The 15,903-nt window shown below is 38.2% G+C and overlaps 2 protein-coding genes across 2 annotated transcripts; both read left to right on the forward strand.

Annotated features, from left to right (window-relative positions):
* Positions 1-2,961: 2,961 nt before the first annotated feature.
* On the forward strand, positions 2,962-4,484 carry LOC120423851 (uncharacterized). Its single transcript, XM_039587802.2, has 2 exons — positions 2,962-3,137; positions 3,197-4,484. The coding sequence occupies exons 1-2, from the start codon at positions 3,072-3,074 to the stop codon at positions 4,439-4,441; spliced, it is 1,311 nt and encodes a 436-aa protein (XP_039443736.1). The 5' UTR covers positions 2,962-3,071; the 3' UTR covers positions 4,442-4,484.
* Positions 4,485-7,701: 3,217 nt separating this feature from the next.
* On the forward strand, positions 7,702-15,879 carry LOC120423835 (N-acetylglucosamine-6-phosphate deacetylase). Its single transcript, XM_039587780.2, has 5 exons — positions 7,702-7,865; positions 7,993-8,376; positions 12,069-12,562; positions 12,624-12,945; positions 15,554-15,879. The coding sequence occupies exons 2-5, from the start codon at positions 8,178-8,180 to the stop codon at positions 15,769-15,771; spliced, it is 1,233 nt and encodes a 410-aa protein (XP_039443714.1). The 5' UTR covers positions 7,702-7,865; positions 7,993-8,177; the 3' UTR covers positions 15,772-15,879.
* Positions 15,880-15,903: the final 24 nt, after the last annotated feature.

The following is a 15,903-nucleotide window of genomic DNA, read 5'->3' on the forward strand; positions in this document are numbered from 1 at the left end:
TTAAGACAGGTTACGTGAGGATTTGATTGATCAGCATCTGAACCTGGGGCCAACCTGAGCCAATATTTTGGCTCTGACAAACCACCAAATCACTCGATCTGAAGTGATCTTATTTTGTGCGACTCATGTGCATTTGGCCACACTGAAGAAATAATATTGTTTTTTTTTTTATCCAGAATTGTTACAAAAATCAGATAAATTGTTCCAAAAAAAACTGAAAATTTAATAATTGTGTTATCTTTTATGAAATTCATACTGAAAATGCTTTCAGTGCACACACGATCCCACCTTATGCACACAGCGAATGAAACGTCCACACAAACCAGAAAACGAAATTATTTCTGTAAAACTTTTTGGCTGCGGCTGCTCTATGTACTATTTTTAATTTTAGATTCGCTCGTTCGCTCTTAGTCACCGTGAAGGAATGAGAAATTTCGTGCGTTTTACGTGCGCGACTCGATGTGTTGTATATATTAGAGGGGTTTCTACACTGCTTATTTATGCAAGTTCGTAGATCGGGAGGATATTCTCGACGATTTGGAACACTGAAATCAGATTTTCCACACAATATTTACCCACATTGCAGCAGTCGAGCGAAAATTTGTCATGTCCCTCCGTTGAGGCGTGTAATTCACTTTTCAAATAAGCCAGAAATCAACCTCCTCCAAAAGGGACACACTCTGGTCTAGTAAATTTCGCCCAACATTTCTAGGTTGTTTGCTAATTTGTAGCGCCGCAACGTGTGTCGAATTTCCGTTTGGAAAAAAAACCCCAATGAATTGGAAAAACAAGTGGGTGTCGTCCATTTTTTGTGGAACACACTGGCGCTGTACATAACCTCAAAGTGTGAGCAGCAAATGGGGTCCACAATATGCGAAGGCAACGTTTAGTTTCCAGAAAACTGCGAAAGATTATTTTTAGAGACAAACAGCAACTTTTTATTTATTTTTCCGTTTTCTTGCTCGGCAGCCTTGTTGAGAACATGCGCTTTTGAGCGCCATGCTTTTTTTGAATACGTTTTCAATTTCACTATTTTGTTACCATGAAACATGAAACAGAACTTTTTTTATTGGAAAATCAATTTCACTCAAACCTCGGTGGTTGGTCTCTTTACCGATTGACACATTTTGGTGTATACTCCGATGGTTTGACATCATCTTTTATTTTGAATTTTAATGTGTTCAAAAAACAAATCGTCTTGTGCGGATTGGACCAATACTTTAGACATGTTTAGCTCAATATTTAAATCTTAAATGGATTCTGGACTGTAAAGTGACCGTACCGTAAGCTGGGGTGATATTGATTACCCGGCTTTTAAATTCTTTCGTTTTTTTCTTCTCTTATTTTTAAGCGTTTTATAAACATTTGTCTTGTTTATTTTATTTCATTGTGCTAAGTCTATTCTTAAACCCACAATTTTAATATTTTACTTACTATGCTTATTTTTTTTATCATATTTTTTAGACAATTTTTCGTTGTTTTGCACGTTTTTAAACTTTGCGCTGTAAAATTGATTCATTATCATAATATTTTTGAAAGTGGAGTGAGATTGGGTTTTACAAATTGGCAGAAAAAAAAATTGAACGTTACTTGGTAGGGGTGACTTTGTTTTCTTTGTACCAAAATCATGCACAACTTTAACCAAAATCACTCTGTTTCCGTCAAAAACGACTTTACCACAGAGTAACATGACTACACTCAGGAATGGGTTTTAAGGCAATATTTATTACATTTGAGTGTATTTTACCACAGACAAGTAGACGTGAATCTCTTTTCAAGTCCATCAATAAGCAATTGAACGGTTAATTTGAACGATTGGAAACTCATCATGGCCATTGCATTGTTAACTCACTACGCGTTTGATATTTGGATTTGCATAAAACTGTTTGCACTAGTTTGAAATAAAATAACTTTTTGCGTCATTCACGGCGGGCGTACTGAGCCCAATTCCCGAATATGAACTTAATTGGACGTAACACGAGATGGCGTTCCGTCCTTGAATTTACATTGTAACTTTTCAAAACGGCGTAAATTGGACGCAAATGAATAGGGTATCCCTTTTGCTATACACTTAAACCCCGATGGTTTGACACCATGTGTAGTCAAACGAATGGGGTCACTTTTTAGTTTGACATCCATTTTACACGGATTTCACACACACTCTCAAACATTTGTTTAAATAGTGTGCGTGATCGCCGTGTCAAAAGTGACAGTTCGTCACTTTGTAATTTGACTTTGACCAACCAACGGGGTACATACAAACTAAAAAAGTATCAAACGAAAAAGTGACCAACCAGCGCATCTCCCAAGAAAAGAGGTCAAGAAACGGCTTGAGGTATATCAAAACATGTGCAGGATCTGGCCTACACGCCAGTGATGTTTTTGGTAAACGCATTGGTGGCCAAAAAGCCACAAAAATAAACATTTTTAAAAAAAAATATTTTTACGGTTTAAATCCCATTTAAAATTAAAGGGCGGAGCGCCAGCTCCCTGTTACGTCCAATCAAGCTCATATTTGGGATTTGGGATCAGTACGCCCACCGGAACCAGCCCTTGAATGTCCGCCAAAAAATCATTTTTGTTACACTCTAATACCGTACATTTTACCCAGAATGTCGAATTTTGGGCACTTTGTTCAGTAACGTGATTATTTTCCCAGCTTGACCAGATTCCTGCGCAAGCTTTAGTATATGGGTCATTCCACCTCAATCGCGCACTAACATTTGCGAAATTTAAACACTAAATTGGTGGGGCTGTTGATACCATCAAATGAGTAAAGGGGTTATCTATCAGATTTGAGTGAATTCGCAACTGAAGTAACTTTGGACTGAAAAAAACGTACGAAAAAGTGGGAAAACAAACTCAGCCAAGTGCGATTTCCAGTTACAGTGTATGAGACTCGTTCTGACGTAATTTGGTCGATGTTCTGTCAACTGTCGGAATCCCTTTCCTTTCGGCGTATCTTTGACAGTTCTCTACGACACGCGCGATTCATGTAAACAAAAATATTGCACGTTCGTATGGCCATCGAATCTTTTCTTAAAACTTTATTATAATTTTGTGGATTTACGATGAAAGAACGCGTCATATCTATCAGCGAAAAGAACTTCGTTCAAAAAGCGGTACTGGAGTCAGTGGTAATTGCTTCGACCGAAAATCCCTCTGAATCAATCACTAACCTTCGTCGTTTTTGCAGCGCGTTGACGGTCGTTCGTTGGACGAGTTCCGTAAGCTCCGGCTAAATTTCGGTTCCGAGTGGGGCAGCGTACATGTGTCGCTGGGAGAAACTCGCGTGCTGGCCCAGGTCAGCTGTGAGGTTGTTACGCCGCGGGCAACTCGACCTAATGAGGGCACGCTGTTTATCAACGTAGAACTTGGGCCGATGGCAGCGCCCCACTTCGAGGCTGGCCGAATGTCCGAGGTCGGTGTGCAGCTGAATCGGATCCTGGAACGAGCTATTAAGGACTCGGGGTGCGTTGATTTGGAATCGCTCTGCTTGGTGGCGGACGAGAAGGTCTGGAATCTGCGGGTGGACATAAATGTGTTGAACCACGAGGGGAACGTTATTGATTGCGCTAGTATTGCGGCTTTGACGGCGCTGGCCCACTTTAAACGGCCGGATGTTAGTCTCAATGGTGAGGAAGTCGTGATTCATACGATTTACGAGCGGGATCCCATTCCGATCGGCATCAACCACTTTCCAATCTGCGTCAGTTACGGAATTTTCAACAAAGGCAAACTGGCCGTTGCCGATCCGACGTATTTGGAAGAGCGAGTTGCGGAAGCGAAGATTGTGTTTGGAATGAACTCGTACGGGGAACTTTGTGGAATTCACCTGGGAGGGATCACACTTACAAGTTCTGATCTGTTGCTGAAAACGGCTGCCAAGGGTGCTAAACGGGCCCGAACGATCGTGCAAAAAATTAAGGACGCCATCCAGGAGGACACCGAGAAGCGGAAGAAAAATATTCCCATTGGGTTTAGCGAGTGCATTCGCTTGAACGAAATCACCGCTCTAGCCCAGGATCGGCTGCACATCCGGTTGAAGCGATTTAAGCTCGACAAAACCAACCAGGACGAGGGTGATGACCAAGAAGAAGATGAAGCACCGGAAGTGGAGAGTGAAATTGACGAGGCAGATGAACAGCAAGAGAATGGAGACGAGCCGGCGGATGAACCGATGGAGCAAGATGAAAGTGTTGTTGAGTTAGCGGAGAATTCGGCCGTTCTCATGCCAAAGGTCGCAAGCGGGGCAGAACAGTGGATTCCGGAGGATGATGCGGTAGAGGAACTGGAAAAGTCGGCCGCTAAGAAGAAGAAAAATCGCAACAAAAAGAACAAGAAGTCGAAGGAAGCGTTGGAACGGATGAACGTGGTTCAGGTGTCCAGTGACAGCGAGGAGGAAACGATGACGCTGACGTCGGAAGATATCAATCGGTAAGGAGTGTGTAAGGTAAGGTTTAGCTGATTGAATAAAAGTTGTCTGCCAATAGTAAACTGTAAGTAAATTTATCCGAACATCTCCTTTTTTCTTGTATGTGATAAAGCATTATGCTGCTTACCTTCAATGTCACTATTTTTAAACAGAGAAAAACTAGCTTCTACACATATTTGGCCAAAAAATCTTAAATTGAATTGCAACCGGAAAATATCCCTGCATTTTTTACAGTTTTGCAAGTGTGAAAAATAAATAATTTCATAATTTGAAAAAGATTTGTTGGATCGTTAGAAATAACTCTGTAAGAAATGTAGGACCCGATCAGTTGTTGAATAAAGTTTGGCCGATCAGGCTTTACATTTCGCACGGGGTTGTGGGTCTAAGCAATCGATGGCGCCCGGCAAAAGCTTTTTCGATTCCAGCCTTCAAGTGGTGCCATAAAAACAAAAGCTTTATAAAAATGAAGGTGGAGCTCCAGGTGTTCTAGAAAGCTTTTTTTTTTTTAATTTTAAGAACATAATTCCAATGCTGGCCATCAGCGGTAAACTTATACACATCCGCATCCGTAAACTTCCGTTTGAAAATGACCGTATTTTCGGGATTTCCTCAAAATTGCTCAACTGTATTTTGCTCAAAAGACCAAATGTTTCGAATGTGATATTATTCATAATTTTAACAGTCAAGGGGCATGGTTTGGTCCTGGTCCTGGCGTAGAATGACAGTAGAGTATATTAAAATTTTACACCTGTAGACTATAGATAGATTTTCAATGCAAATAGCACTCAAACAGAAAAAAAATACAAGAGTTCTTCTTTCCAATGATTTTTGAAGACACAGACCAACAATTTGTCTGCACATTTTCATTAGGACACTGGCATTTTATTGTATTTTTTTAATGGCAGAACTGTCATTTCTCTTACTCAAATCCGGTAGGTACTCCATTAATGGAGAAGCATAAACCAGAACTGTATTGTGGAAGTGATTTTGATTTACCGCGGTAGATTTTTTCTACCACAATTCAAAATCTGTTGAACAATACGGCTCAGGATTGATTATTTCCTTTTTGATTGGTTTGTAAGATCAAAATTTTGTTGAATTAATTTTTGACGAATATTTTAATCGCACCCGAAGGTTGAGTTACAGGGGATAAATTTATCTTTTGCTACAATATAGGGGAAATATACCCTTTCTAATCAAACACCTATCTTCGTCATATGGAGAGTTTGATGCTCGATTAAAGCTCCAAAAATACTATTTAGGCTATAAACTTACCAGCAACAGCACCGCCTCGAGTAAGCACGCAAATTTATGCCATTTACTGGCCAAAAAGATCAAATTTAATGCACTTTTGATCATAATTTCTATTTTGCGAGACCATTTCTCATCATTTTGGTGGCACACACATCCACACGCAAGATGAGAGGTTAACTTCTTAAGGGGTTACATACATTTAGAAAATCACAAAATTTCATATACATTTAGAAAATCACAAAATTTCATATAACAGAAAATTGATTAATCCACTAAAAAGATGATTTTCAATTACCCCTGAAAGTTTCATGAAGATATTACATGATTAAACTGAGTTAGAGACGATTTTAAGATCAACATTTTGGCGTGCGCAAAGCGGACTGCTAAACATTCTGAGCGTTTTTCTCGAAACATCGAGTTGATTTACGGGTGCCACGATATCTCGAGATGGAATGCACCAAAATGGCTGAAATTCAGGGTGAAGACTCTCAAGACTTAGCTTGTGTGCATGACGAAGCCCGTTTTTGAAATTTTGCATTTCTAAAAAATACAAAATCAAGAACTAACAATTTTTAAAATGAAAAACAAAAAAATATTTTTATCTTTTTTTAAAATAAGTTTTTTGAAAATCGGCCTTCGTCATGCAAACAGGACCAGTTTAACGAGTCTTCACCAAAATTTGGAGCCTATTTAGTCAAGGCAGTGTTGAGATATCGTGGCCCCCGTTTTTTGAAACTGCTAATTTCAAATAGCAATATCTCGGCAATGATACAACCAAATGTCTTCAAATTTGTTTTGATAATAGATGAAAATGTATATTTTAATGCCATGAAAACAGATTTCAAATAAAATTAAGTGTGTGTTCACACCAACCTCTGACTTTTTTGTCGATTTACAAATATGTAACCCCTTATCGAAAGGCGCCATCAATATCTTTTCACTTGCGCTAACGATTTCAAAGCGCTTAAGATATAAAATTGCTTCCTACTACCGGCAACAAGTTCTATTGCACATTAGTTAGCCACTCACTTGAAAAATAATCCCGAAAAATCTAAATAATTAGCAAGCACCATCAAAAAAACAAACGCGCTAAGTCTTCTGACGTTTGAATTTTGAATACCCATTCCAATCGAAGGCTGAAGAAACCCGAGCGAGAAGCGAAGGCAAATAAAGAACAAAGGGTGGCCACCAACATCACCAACATGCTGGTGCAGCGCCTGTTGGAGTGAGCAAGTGCTGCCAGGAAACTTTCGCTATAAATGCTACTTTTCGTGAGTGTTCGCTTAAAATTTCATCAATTTTGGCAGCACTAAGCAGACCCAAAAGAGCGCTGGAAGAAAAAAAGAACTATGCTGAAAATAGAAAAATGGGCGTGGCCCAATGCACTCGACTGAATAGAATGCATTTTTGAAACATTTTTTTTAAATGCTTGTAAAAGGAATAGCATAACTTTGATCAAAAGTAAAAATAAACAGGAATATACACAAAAAGTTTCTCTACTGGTTGGTGTACTTGGTTTTAGTGAATTTCAAGGAACAATCCAGATTATCCAGCATCATTCAAACACGATCGCTTATTAGGCTTAAAATGGGCATATTTCCCCTACTTGTTTTTTTTTTGTTTTGTTTTAATATTAAAATACAATAATATTAATATTAACCTGCTTACATCTTAGCCAAAACATGTACTTATGCGTCCTAATACCAGCAATGCATAATGCAAGTAAAGTCCACGCTTTCGTGCATGTGTTCGTGAGAGCCTTATTTGTAAAGCAGTGACGAAGCCGAGCACGATGTTTCACCCCCTCGAACAAGTCGTAGGTATGAGGAGAAGCGTTCGTCGGTAAACAGAATCGTCGAGTCCTCCCAGCACTTTACACACAAAGAGTATTTACACCCCGCTGTTGTTGCGGGATTGAGCCGTGTTTTATCAATCGTAACTTATCGTACTTTGTGTGCGGTTCTTCCGTAACACGATCAGCTGATTTTCGTTCTAAACCGTAAAGTGTGGGCCTATCTATTCTAGTTTTTGTTTCCTTATCGGCAACAGAATCGCTCTTCGTTCCCATCATCGCACAGTGACACACTTTTTGTTATCAACATTTTAACATACTTCGAAAAACAGCAGGAGAACGAGAATCGCACTTGATGACTTACTCTTCGCAATACAGTATTGAGTGAGCTCCAGTCAGTCGGCTAGGAGAGCATACATATGCGAGTGCGACCTTCCAATTTATATAAAACAAATGCAAAATTGGCCATCGCCTTCAGTTCAGTAGTTAATTCCGTCTGAGTTCATTCCAGCTTGGTATTGAGTTGAGTGAAGAGATATTGAACACAATATACAGAAGTGCTATCGATTAGCGCCAATAAAAACAGAGGAATCACAACCAAGTTATCTTATCACTAATCTTCACATTTACGATAGTGCAATAACAAAAGTTGTTCAAGTGAATGCGAGTGAGTGAGCAAGCCAGCAAGCGAAAGCCATGACCTTAAAATTAACCCAATTTCGGAACTGTCGCCTGCTGCGAAACCATCAATTGGTGGTGGACGATCTGTGGGTGCGGGCCGGGAAGGTGATCGACCCGGAGAAGGTGTTTTTCGACGAGAAGCAGCAGGCGCACGTGCAGGTGGACTGCGGGGGAGCGATCCTGGCGCCGGGTTTCATCGATTTGCAGATCAATGGTATGTGAGGTTTTTTTTTTTTGTTTTCAAGGAATCATTTAAGTTTCAGAAGGGAACATGTACAATAGCGTGGTTCAATCGTATTTTTAAATTACTATGACCATAGATAGGGTTTTTTCTCAAAGGCTTATAAATTGATCTCAGTTGAAAGGTTCTCCAAATCTCTGAATTGCAAATGTAACATCCTGGAACAGAACTGCTAAATTCTAATAAAAACACAAATTTAATTGAAAATAAATTACTATAACCCTGAAGCCTGAAAATTTGAGCTCGTTTGGTTAAGGTTTAGTTGCTCCTGTTTTGATCTGAAGTTAGCATGGAACTTTAATAAATTTACTGTGAAGAATTGTAACTTTTTACATCTTCCTGGAAAAAAAATCCCAAATCCCTATCAAGTTTTCCATTTTTTTGGTTTCTTAGGTTTCCGTGGAACAACTTTGTAGAACATTGCAAAGAGCTAGAAATTGATCCCAAAAAGATGCAAAATGTTTTTTGGAGTTTACGTTTTTGGAAAAATTTAATAAAATGCTCAAAAAAATAACCTGTATCTTTTCAAGATCAATTCCTAGCGCTTTGCGATGTCCTACAAAGTTATTCCTTGAATCAAAACCCATAAAATATCTTATCGACAAGAACATTTTATCGGGTTGAGGAAACTTTCTAGAAGAGAGTTAAAAATTGATCAATTTTATTAATTGACATTCCATTCTAACTTTCGATCATTTGCTCTCCAGAGAGGTCGATTGCGCACAGTAAAAAATAAGGTAAATTTGGAAGCTGTAATTTTGGAAGGTTGAATTTTACCTCTTTTATGATATAATTTTACCTCAATTTTGACTGAAAAAGTGACATTACACCAGAAAAGTGGTAAAATTACACATTTCCAGAGGTAAAATTACACCTTTTTTCTGACATAAAAGATGTACCTCTTCCCAGATGTAATATTACCATGATTTTTTTTTTCTGTGCGATATGTCGCTCAAAGCTGACTCAAAATAGTCTGTGATCGGCTTTGTTGTGATCATTTATTAAATTGCTGAAATCAATGTTATCAAAAATATTTTGCAATTTTGATGATAACACAACATCAATTTGCTCCATGCGCTAAGGCTATAGCACAGAAAAAAAAATCATGGTAATATTACATCTGGGAAGGGGTACATCTTTTTTGTCAGAAAAAAGGTGTAATTTTACCTCTGGAAATGTGAAATTTTACCACTTTTCTGGTGTAATGTCACTTTTTCGGTCTAAATTGAGGTAAAATTACATCATAAAAGAGGTAATATTCAACCTTCCAAAATTACAGCTTCCAAATTTACATTATTTTTTCTGTGTACCAACTGTACGGATTTTTCCGTACCGTACGGATTTTCGACCCTCTTCGCGGATTTTTTACAGGCCGGAGTTTTTGTACGGAATTTTTCGCATAATAAGGATTTGTACGGAATTTTAAGAACTTTTATTTAAATTGAATTACTTTTGATTTGGCCAAAGCTTTTGCTAACTAGACATTTTGATTTAACTTTCAGTTTGATTTTAAATGGATAACTTCGATAGTTTTAATCGATTTTTGATTATCAATACACAGAAAAAAAATTATGGTAATATTCATCAGGAAATGGTGACAGATTTTGTGGCAAAATAAATGATAAATTTTACCCCAGAAAATGATGAATTTTCATCAGTTTTTGTGAATATTTATCAGGTTCACATTTTTACACATTTTTATGTAATATTACTCAAAAAAGAGGTAATATTCAACCTACCAAATTTTCAACATTCCAAAATTCAACTTTTTTTTCTGTGTAACTGTTCTTTAGAAATTCGTTACAAATCATATTTAACATACTAAAAGATCCAAAGGCTTTCTAAAGCTTGTGAAAATTTTAATTTACAAAAAAAAGTTTGTTGTGAATGGGTAATTTTCTACCAACTCACACGAAATTGGGAAAAGTTGCCCCGACCCCTCTTCGATTTGCGTGAAACTTTGTCCTAAGGGGCCCCGGTCACGAATCCGACGTCCGTTTTTTGATATCTCGTGACGGAGGGGTGGAACGACCCCTTTAATTTTTGAACATGCGAAAAAAAGAGGTGTTTTTCAATAATTTGCAGCATGAAACAGTGATGAGATAGAAATTTTGTGTCCAAGAGACTTTTATGTAAAATTGGACCATTGGACGCCCGAATTGATGGCGTACCCAAATTCCGAAAAAAACGTATTTTGCATCGAAAAAATCACAAAAAAGTTTTAAAAACTCTGACATTTTGTGTTACTCAACAGTAATTTTTTTTAGAACATGTCATTTAAAGGGAAATTTGATGTGTTTTTCGAATATTGGTTTTCATGCAAAAACCACTCTTTTTTGCAAATTGTGAAATTGATATGCAGCAGTTTTTTTAAGCATAACTTTTGATGTGCTTTACTTTATGTTATAAATTTCAATAGGGACTAATGGGACAACACATTTTTTTTAATTCCCAAATCCCAAATTCAACTAAATAATTCCTTGACAGTTTTTGTTATACCATGGTGTCATATCGGCAAAGTGTACGGATTTTTGCTCATCAAGAGTTGGTAGCCTTACATGCCATTATCTGCCATATTTAGTTAGATTCTCACCTCTCTGAGCATATTCGTCTCTTACTCTGGTCAACGGACTTTGATGATTTAGAAAAATATTTTCCGAAGTCGTTTGTATGTAAGTTTAATGTGAAAACTGGTCCGGTTCGCGGGTCAGATTGATTTTTGAATGAATGTACTACTTGTAATTTTTTGTTTTTATTTTGATCAAACTTATGTTAACTGGTCATCTGATAACCGATTCATAAAAAATGGAAAATGACAATAACAATTATTATTGAAAAATTTTGCCGAAAATGTTGAGCAGGCCTTGAGTAGACAGATAAATTCACAAAGTGTTTGTATCGCTGTGTAACGCGATTGACTAGATCGCTGGCAGCTAGCGAGTCGCGTTTGCTCACGAATGATTGTGCGCTTCATTCGGCAATGATTTGATCGGCGATGAGTGAGCGAGCGAGTTTTGAAAAAAAAAATATATTTAAAGATTTTTTTTTCTTCGGCCCAAAAATGTCAAGTGCTTTATGTTAACATAACTTTTTTAATTGATTTTTCAATTTAACATAATTGGCTGTGTTTTAACTTAAGAGCTTCTAAAAAAATAGACAGAACCATGTAGCTCAGTCAGTGGTTAATGTTCCGCCTCGTATGCGAAATATCGAGAATGGAATCCCCGGCACGGACCAACAAAACTATGAATTGTTCCTTTTCTGTATCTCAATCACATCATAAACCTCGTGGCTCTAAAATATGACATTTTCAAGGTGAATTGAGTAAAGGTTACTATTAAAATAACACAGCTTTAACTTAGACCTCTCAGTTAGGCTTAACAATTATAATAATATTCAAAGAGCTTTATAAATCCCCTTCACGAAAGACAGTGAGTAAGTGTGCAACTTTCAAAGCAGAGGCAAAGGTAGAAATATATGTAGGAATCTGGAGCACTCTCCTACTCACAATCTTACTTTGAAGAATAATCCTACCACAATACTTGCTGTATCTGTATCAATTGCCTTCAGCTGAATTAAAAAAAATCCAGGTTATTTAATAAAATGTGTAAAATATTTTAGTGATAATTTGTACAACACCAAATGCTAATTCCTTCTTTTCACAGGTGGCTACGGCGTAGATTTTTCCTACGACGTCGATTCCGTTGAGGCCGGCGTCCGCAAGGTGGCCAAGGGTTTGCTGGCCCACGGTGTCACCTCATTTTGTCCCACTCTGGTGACTTCTCCGCCGGAAACCTATCACACCGTGCTGCCAAAAATCCCAAAACGAGCCGGAGGTCCTCATGGGGCGACCATTCTGGGGTGCCACGTGGAGGGACCGTTTATTAACACCAACAAAAAGGGAGCCCACCCCCCGGAGTGCATCAAGGAGTTTGACCAGGGTTTCCAAACGGCGCTGGATGTGTACGGATCGCTCGAAAACATCAGCATCATTACGCTGGCACCGGAAAAGGAACGAGCCTCGGAAGTGATTCGTGAGTTGAGCAATCGAGGCATCACCGTTTCCGTAGGTCACTCAATGGCAAACCTGTGCGATGGTGAGGTAGCAGTTCAGCACGGAGCCCGGCTCATTACGCACCTGTTCAACGCGATGTTGCCGGTAAGTTTGTTCACGTGTTGTGTGCCAATCACCCTAAACAAAAACGCTTTTTATCTACCAGTTCCATCACCGCGATCCCGGACTAGTTGGCCTCCTCACGACCGATAAAATCCCGCCGAATGCCCTTGTCTACTTTGGCATCATCTCCGATGGTGTTCACACTCACCCGGCGGCGCTTAGAATCGCCTACAAAACGCACCCCGAGGGATTGATTCTCGTTACGGATGCCATCTCGGCTATGGGCCTTAATGATGGTCGCCACCGCATAGGACAGTTTGACATTGAGGTGCGCGCGGGTCGGGCGTATGTCGCCGGAACGGACACTCTGTGCGGCAGCATTGCCCCCATGGATGAGTGCATTCGGTTCTTCAAGAAAGCGTCGAGTGAGTATTGAGTTGAAGTTGTTTTTTTTCTGAAAATTGTCAGGTGGATTTATTATATTTGTTTGCAAAAACGAAACTTGTGGGATAATTTATGGTTATTCTGTAAAAAATATTTTCGAAATTCGAAAAATCATCACATTTGAGGAGCAAGTAGCGCTCATCTATTTAGTTCTTAAGAGAGTAACAAAGAGAGACATTGAAAATACTCCAAAACATTAATTGAAACTAGTTGTTGGCACATTTTCAGTAAAAAAAAACTTCGTTTAATTTAAGATCTAAAAAAAATATATTCATGGGCCCTGATTGCACCGAGCAGAAATCGAACGCGACGCAAAACTGCTCTGACCGTTTCCTACCGTTTGTCACTTTCACGCCAATCGCTACTGAATACTCTCTATTTTGCTCTCCCTCTCACTCGAGACGGCTAGTACCGCGAATGGCACTGTCGCTATCAGCTGACTCACAATCGGCATTGTTTTGATCATTTATTAAACTGCTTATCAATGTTGTTAACAATATTTTGCAATGTTGTTGTTTACAAAACATTAAAGACACAGCAAGTTCCACCATTCCAAATTCAAATTGACGACAAACTGTGGTAGTGCAGGTTAAAAGAGTGCCGCGCTGATATTTCGTTAGATTATCTCCTCTCTGAGCATATGACCAGTTCTCTATACGAAATCCGCCGATTTCGACCATTTTTATTTTCTGTATTTTTTTTTATTTGGCTCAAACTTTGTAAATACGTAAATATTCGAAAATCTGTAACTTTTGCAGAAATTATCTGATCGATTTGGTGTCTTCGGCAAAGTTGTAGGTATTGATGAAGACTATTCAGAAGGAAATAGGTACACGGAAAAAAATGCCGGTTTTCAAATTAACTTTATTTCACAAAAAAAAAATTTCCCTAAATCAGGTTTTTTTACTTTTGAAATGTTTTTAACCTGTCTTTGGGAACAAAAAACCGCAGCGTTTAAGCCAGAGATAGTATGGACAAAAAAATTGCCGCCGGGTTATGATTTTTTGGAACAATAGAAATTTTACTCCAACCATTTTTTTGACTTCAGTTTTTAATGTAAAATCCAATTTGCAATCGAAATAAGTGCACCGTTTTCAAGATATAGCCACTTAAAGTTTAATTTTAACTGAAAAATTCTCGTTTTTTGATTTAAAAAATAGTGTCTATAATTGTCCAACCCAAATTTTTTTTTTTTTCGAAAAGTTCAGAAAATTTCCAATAAAATTGACTAAGAGACAATGACGATTGGACCTCTGGTTGCTGAAAAACAGCAAATAATTGATTGATGTTATTAAAGTCTTATCCAAAAATGTTAAAAAATGATTTTGTTTTGAAATTTTCTGATCATTTCGAAAATTTTTTTTTACAAATTTTGGGATCAAGACTAACATTTCAAATGGGCGTAATATTGAATGTTTGGCCCCTTTTTAATGTTTGTCTTGATTCCAAAATGCTTAAAATATTTTTTTAAAAAGATCATAAAATTTTACAAATCTGGAGTTTTTATTTTAAAGGTCCCATAACAAAATTTAATTGTTGCTTTCTGGGTGTTTTGAATACCCCTGACTCAAAATTGAAACTTTAGCTTATTGGTCCTTTTTAATAAAAAAAATCATTTTCCAACAATTCAATGTTGGACCAATGTGGGAATATTTGGATGAGACTTAAAAAACTTAAATTTTCTCGTTTCTTTTTTATTTCGCTGTTTTTCAGCAACCAGAGGTCCAACCTTCAATGTCTCTTAATATGCCTTTTTATTTAACTTTTCGAAAAAAATATTTTCAAGAATGAACAATTAGGACACTATTTGAAAAAATCGAAAAACGGGATTTTTCATTTAAAATTAAATTTTAAGTGGCTATCTGGCTGTAAAAACGGTGCACACCAAAAGATCTGTAGAGAACTTTTCGATTGCAAATTTGATTTTACATTGAAAACTGAAGGAAAAAAAATTGTTTGGGAAATTGATTTTCTGTAAAAAAATAGTTAATTTAAAAATCGGCAATTTTTTTCCGCGTACCATTTTTTTAATAGTCTTCATGAGTACCTGGTGGTTCTCGTGGCGCAGGGGTAGCGGCTTCGGCTGCCGATCCCGATGATGCTATGAGACGCGGGTTCGATTCCCGCCTTATCCACTGAGCTTCTATCGGATGGTGAAGTAAAACGTCGGTCCCGGTTTCTCCTGTCTCGTCAGAGGCGCTGGAGCAGAAATCCCACGTTAGAGGAAGGCCATGCCCCGGGGGGCGTAGTGCCAATAGTTTCATGAGTACCTACAACATTGCCGAAGACACCAAATCGATCAAAAAATTCCTGAAATTGTTACAGATTTTCGAATATTTACGTACCATTTTTGTATGAACAGCCAATGAACCAATGACACAAAATGGCTTCTTTGGTCATAGGGAAGGCCTCCACATAGTTTGAGACAAATAAAAAAATATAAATAAAATCCATTTCCGGTTTTGGTGGAGCAATGCTCTGGTAAAGAATTAGTATTTTCTGGCGGGATATCGAGAAAGCGGTTCGATGCCTTCGGGATTTTTGTGGTGTAACTTTTAAAAAACTTTGTTTTGCTTCTTTTTCTACAAGATTGCTCCATCGAGTACGCCCTGGAGGCGGCCTCCCTCCATCCGGCTCGCTGCCTCGGAATCGAGCAGCAAAAGGGAACGCTCGAGTACGGTGCGGACGCGGACTTTGTCGTGCTGGACGATTCGCTGACGGTGCTGTCGACGTGGATCGCCGGCGACTGCGTGTACGAGTCCGGATCGAGCCTAAAGTCCAACTACCGAACCAACGACATCATTTGATGGGAAGAGGTCTAGTCTTGTGTGCCTTTTAAAAATAATTGCGAACAAATGTTGTGAGAGATCTGATGTAATATGCATTTTATAAATAAAAGTTTTTTAAAACAGGTAGTTCTTTTTGTTCTTATCATTAAT

Source organism: Culex pipiens, chromosome 1 (genome assembly GCF_016801865.2).
Source record: "Culex pipiens pallens isolate TS chromosome 1, TS_CPP_V2, whole genome shotgun sequence".
Taxonomy (NCBI): domain Eukaryota; kingdom Metazoa; phylum Arthropoda; class Insecta; order Diptera; family Culicidae; genus Culex; species Culex pipiens.

Excerpts from the sequence above, each read along its gene's own strand:
- LOC120423851 (XM_039587802.2), top strand. The coding sequence starts at position 3,072 with ATGAAAGAACGCGTCATATCTATCAGCGAAAAGAACTTCGTTCAAAAA. Across the intron at positions 3,138-3,196 it reads AAGCGGTACTGGAGTCAGTG|CGCGTTGACGGTCGTTCGTT; the intron begins GTAATTGCTTCG and ends TCGTTTTTGCAG.
- LOC120423835 (XM_039587780.2), top strand. The coding sequence starts at position 8,178 with ATGACCTTAAAATTAACCCAATTTCGGAACTGTCGCCTGCTGCGAAAC. Across the intron at positions 8,377-12,068 it reads CATCGATTTGCAGATCAATG|GTGGCTACGGCGTAGATTTT; the intron begins GTATGTGAGGTT and ends TTCTTTTCACAG. Across the intron at positions 12,563-12,623 it reads TGTTCAACGCGATGTTGCCG|TTCCATCACCGCGATCCCGG; the intron begins GTAAGTTTGTTC and ends TTTATCTACCAG.